General features: G+C 41.5%; 1 protein-coding gene across 1 annotated transcript in view; it reads right to left on the bottom strand.

The window, feature by feature from the left end:
* Positions 1–3705: 3705 nt before the first annotated feature.
* The window catches only part of LOC142256089 (free fatty acid receptor 3-like), a 6498-nt gene continuing 4424 nt past the window's right edge, over positions 3706–5779 (bottom strand). Inside the window, exon 2 of the mRNA XM_075327609.1 lies at positions 3706–5779. This exon is cut by the window's right edge and continues 814 nt beyond it. Coding sequence (XP_075183724.1) covers positions 5554–5779 — 226 coding nt within the window. The 3' untranslated portion in view covers positions 3706–5553.

Raw genomic sequence — 5779 nt, 5'->3', positions numbered from 1 at the left:
GAGAAGCCTGAGTCTCCTTCCTGGCCCTGCTCCTGAACAGCCCTGATCTACTACGAGTATCCTTAATGTCAGGGATACTCCTTATGGTGGAGATGCCGGAGTCTACTTCCTGGCCCTGCTCCTGACCAGTCCTGATTTACTAGGAGTACACTTAGTTTCAGGGATACTCCTGATGGTGGAGATGCCTGAGTGTACTTCCTGGCCCTGCTCCTTACCAGTCCTGATCTACTAGAAGTATCCCTAATCTCAGGGACACTCCTGATGGTGGAGATACCTGAGTCTCCTTCCTGGCCCTGCTCCTGACCAGTCCTGATCTAATTCCCCCTTCTCGCAGGAAGGGACGGGACAGGAATCTGTTGAAAACCACAGATAAAGACAGACAAGGGAAAAGCAAAACTCTTTCACACAGCACACACAAAGGTGAAAACAATAAGAGATTCAGGAGGAAAATGAGAGCAGGAAGGAATCTACAAAACAACAGGGGTAAATTCCACAACCACAACAAGCAATAGGCACAACTTAAGCACAACTTTCACCAAAGTGTGGCTCATTCATTCTCTGGAGCTCACAGCGGGCAGTCCTGCTCTATGGCGGTCGCTGTCAGTGTCAGATGTAGTAGAGTTGAATCACCGTGGGACCTCGTTTGGATTACGTCGGGCCTGCAGGGGTGTGATTATGGGGTTAATAAAGTGGTGAAAGAGGGGGCTTTTTGTATTTTATTTTTCTGTTTACTTGTCACTTATTACAGATTGGTGATGGGGGGTGTCTCATAGATGCCTGCTATTACCAATCTAGGGCTTAGTCGCAACTATGAGCTGCAATTAACCCCTTATTACCCCGATTGCCACCACACCAGTGCAATTCAGGAAGAGCTGGGTAAAGTGCTGGGATTGTCGCATCTAATGGATACAACAATCTTGGGCGGCTGCAGGCTGATATTTTTAGGCTGGGTCTCTCCAGCCTGAGAATACCAGCCCCCAGCTGGGGGCTTTATCTTGGCTGGTTATCAAAATTGGGGAAGACTGCACACTGTTTTTTTTTTTTAAATTATTTTTTTAAATAATTAAAAAACATCGTGGGTTCCCTTTTTTTTTGATGCCCAGCCAAAATAAGCACAGCTGGGGGCTGCAGCCTGTAGCCGTGGGCTTTATCTGTGCTGGGTATCATAATATGGGGGGACCCTATTTTACTTTACTTTTTACTGTATGATAGACCCACAGACTCCAGTGGGGGGAGGGGGAAGCAGTGAATATTCATGAGGCTAATGAGTGGCACTGAAAATACGAGGGGCTGCGGAAGCAGGTACAGTTGAGGCTAGAATGTATGGGCTCCTTCCAGGTTAGTGGGTGTGACCAGCTGGGTTAGTGAGCGTGACCAGCTGGGTTAGTGAGCTTGGCCATATTTTCTCCTTTCCACTACAATTATGCTTCAACCCCCTGCCTGCCATGTGATAGGGGACTGTTGAATGACGTCATACCTGGAAAGAGCCCATACACTCTAGCATCTACTGGAGACTGGTAAGTATAGCGCACTTGCGTTACTTATTTTTTTTACTACCTGAGAGCTGGATCCAGGTCAATACCGGCTCGGCCCAGCACTCGGGTACTCTTGAACCTTTGCTGGTCTTGACATCACAGAAAAAATGCTGTAAGAATACCACAAAAAAACACACCAAAACCGCAGATGACTCCCAGGAGACATCCTGCCACAAGATCAAGTTTTGGTCAAGTTTTGGTCAGGAAAAAAACACTGCAAAAACGTCCTGTGTGAACATAGCCTAAGTGTGCCCTTGAGAATGAGGATTGCTTCCGTGATGTTATTTTCAGGTTTTCCTGGAGCAATTTTTTAAGCACAAAAGTTGCAGTTCTCTAAAAACACAATTTACTGTCTTGCGTTTTACGATTGTTTGCTGTTATAGCTATTACTGTTGCAGTTTAATCTAAATGAAATATTATTTTAAGATGTCAATGGTAATGAAAAGGGGTGCTGCTCTTAAAGGGGTATTCTCAACTTCAAAAATAGGTAAGAACTTGTAAATACAAGAAACTTTGTAAAATACCGATTGTTAAAATGTTGCAGCAGTTCTCCAGTTATTGACAATTTTGTTATCTTGTTGACTTGGAAACTGACCACTGTGCAATGATTATGTGCCGCCCCAGCAGCGGTCGAACTGTTCGGATCCGAGGGTCTGCTGTAACTCGAGGGTCTCCGGACCCGGGGGCTCGTGGCCACTTCAAATGTAAAGGGGGTATTTACAGAGGATAAGAGTTTGTACGCCATCCGTGGTTCACGGTAAGGGGGCCGCTGCCGATGGGAGTACCCGGGGAAGATGGAGTGGGGCAGCCAGATGACGTTCCCTCCATGGGTAGGGGAGTCCCCGGGACTCTGGATGGTGGAGGTATAGGGGAGTGTGGTGCAGATTGAAAGCAGGGGAGAACAGCGTACTCACGCAGGCGGTGTTGGTTGTGATGTGACTGCAAAGCAGACTCTGACACCAAGGTAAACCAAGTCACGGGGTGCCGCTGCTTCTCTAGGGGAGCTCGTCCGGGAATCTGCTCCCTTTGATGTTGCTGGTGGTCTTGACCTGCCTCCTTGCACTAATGTTAGATGTTTCCCAGTGACCCCTTGGCTTGAAGCTTTCAGGGTCCCACTCCCTACACTTAAGTAGAGGAGCTGTGCTCTCAATGGCTGACACTTGGGATTTCAGTGGGCTGCATGGATTGGAAAGCCCTATCCCCCTCGTTGTGTTGGTGCTTTCGATCTCTGAGCTCTTGGGGACAGTTCATAGAGATACTATCCTCCACAGGTTAATTATCAGGTTGCGTGAAGCTACTCCCTGATCTAGGGTCCAGTACCCCACCGTGCTTGGTACCGGTTTGGTTATTAGGTACTCTGGTGCCAACTGTTCTCCAAAACTAAGTCTGGCTCCTTTCTCCAATACCCTGCAACCGGGTGTCCGACTCTTCCGGTCCCAGACCACCGTCTGCGACCTAGCCAAAGTCTCCCTGGGGAGCTCAAACTCCCCCAGCTCCCCACTCTCTGAGGGCTACCACTGTTGTGCTCTAAGTCCCTCCCACCAGCCTGCCTGACCCCTAGGCGGGTGGCCCTATTCCAGCTAGACCACCCACTGGTGTGCCTGACAGGGTGTGGTGTAAGGTGACTAGGGTTTGAATGCTGGTGGAAGCAACATCAAAGTTCAGGATCCCAAAACCATGGCGGGTTGAGTCCTGCACCAAAAGAAAAGAGCGTGCAGTTCCCTGTGACACCCTGACTAGTTCAGGGGCGTCACACTTGCAAGCTCTTTTCTTTTGAGTTTGTAAGCACTGCTGGAGTGCGCTACTACCTCCTAACCCTGGCCAGCTTGAGCTGGATGCTTACAAGCTGTATAGCAGGAGTGGTCGGTCTCCTAGGCAATTTGAAGGTGATGTGGACTATTCTTTTCCACCTTCTGGAGTAGCATAACCAAATGTTCTGAAAACAAATTTTTGTATCAAAAATTAAAATGAAGCCACGATTTATGGGTGTCACCATAAGGCTTCAACTTTGGCTCTACCACTGCAGGTTGTGAAATAGACAAATATCCTCCCCGTTTCGCCAGTAAGTACGTACCTGCTCTCGTACTTGACCCAGGAAATAACATTCACACCAATGCCATTATCCAAGAACAGAGGTTTAATAGGGTATTCGACATTAATATGTCTTAAACCAACAGTGATACAATGGATGTTTTGTTGTGATGTTTGAGAGCAAAGGTTGAACCATGGTTTAAGAGAGAAATCTGATGTGAAAAGCAAGGCAAACATTGATACATTTACGCTTCAGCAGACAACTATATAAAATGTTATATGGCTTTTATAAAAGAGCAAAAAAATACACCAAAGAGGTAATGAAAAAAAGAGCTTTTAAGCTTTGCAGCCTCCCTTAATGTGATAATACAAAAAAGGGCATAGTAAAGCATTAAGACCACTTGCCAATTAAGAAAGAACCTGCCTGATTAGCATATATGTTTGAGATATACTTTCTTACCAATAAAAAATACCTGTAGGTGATCTCTGCAACAGATAAGATAAAACAACATGGATGCAATAGAGTCCCTGCAAGTGTTATCTATGAGCTTTTCCTGTTACAACTATAGTAGATTGTCCTAAAACATTGCGTAATCCAAAAATACTTCATATACAGCTTGTGATTGGTTTAGTTAAAGCTATACTAGACATTCCCAATTATATAATTTAGCGTGGATTCACACAAATGTGAAATTTCCTAACTGAGTTATTGCTTTTTCCTACTTTTATGATTTTTTTAAGTAGGGATTTCCAAGCATAATGAAGTAAGATACTTATGAAGGGTTAATTGCAACCCCATTGCGGTCCCCAAATGCTCCTATTAAAACTTTCTCCCACTGAAAATGACACATCTGTCACTATTAAAAATATTTTAATAAAAAAATTAAGATTTATTATTAATACATATAAAGATTTCAGATTTATATTAAGTTATACTAGAGATCCCTAATCATATTAATTAGCATGAATTGCTACAAATGTAAATTTTTCCTAACTGAATAATTGCCGTTTACTACTTTCTACCTTTATTCTTTTTTAAAGTTGATTTTTTCCAACCATAATCAAGAAATATACTTATTAAGGGTTAATTGCAACCCCATTGCGGTCCCCAAAATTGTATTAACTATTAAAAGTCTTTAATAAATAGTTTAGAAACATTTTCTCTCTGAAAATGACACAAATGTGAATTTTCCCAAATTAATAATTGCCATTTCCTATTGTCTACCTCTATACTTTTTTTAAAGTTGAGATTTACAAACATATTCAAGAAATTTTCTTATTAAGAGTTCATTGCAATCCCATTGCAGCCCCCAGAAATGCTCCTATTAAAAATCTTTAATTTATAACAAACTTTTTCCCTTTGAAAATGACACATCTGTAACTATTAAAAATATTTTAATAAAAAATAAAAAAAAATAAATCTGAAAATGACACAAATGTGAATTTTCCCAACTGCAAAAATTGCTATTTCCTATTTTCTACTTCTATTCTTTTTTAAGTAGGGATTTCCAAATATAACCAAGAAGTATACTTAATAAGGGATAATTGCAACTCCATTGCGGTCCCCAAATGCTACTATGAAAAATCTTTATTAATTAAGGAACTTTTTCCCTCTGAAAATGTCTAAGATATGTCTTGTCCATGCATTAATGGTGATAAAATCTGTGGTGTACCATAGCAGAAGTAGTAAAACAACCTGTGATTGGTTTAATTGACTTATTTATGAAAAAATAATTTGACAACCAAAATTAACATGAATTAATATATAAAACAAAAATTCTTAACAAAAAATGATTTGACCTTTTTATACATAACAAAACTTGTGTTACATTTCCAACAAATACAATTTTCAAACATAAAGAAACAAAAATATAAATAAGGGTGGATGTTAGCCCCATTGCGGTCCCCAAAGATTGCAATAAGTTTTAGAAATAAGCAATTAAAATATGACATAAATAATACATTTTTATGATACAAATTTAAGCTTTTAAGTAGAAACATCAATGCCCCCTGTCTCTTTAATGCAAGGTGCTCTACAAAATTTATACCAAAACATTCCAAAGTTTAGGTTTTTTAACCCATGGAATAAACGCTCCAAAAGAGGCTTCTTAAAAGAGGTAGAGGAGAAATAAAATATGATGGGATCCAAAGAAGCATTAAATGTGCTGAGAAGTAAAGCATATACCCGCCAGTCCGGACTTGCACCTTCGATG

Source organism: Anomaloglossus baeobatrachus, chromosome 11 (genome assembly GCF_048569485.1).
Source record: "Anomaloglossus baeobatrachus isolate aAnoBae1 chromosome 11, aAnoBae1.hap1, whole genome shotgun sequence".
NCBI lineage: Eukaryota > Metazoa > Chordata > Amphibia > Anura > Aromobatidae > Anomaloglossus > Anomaloglossus baeobatrachus.
This window is presented reverse-complemented; position numbering and strand designations above follow the sequence as displayed.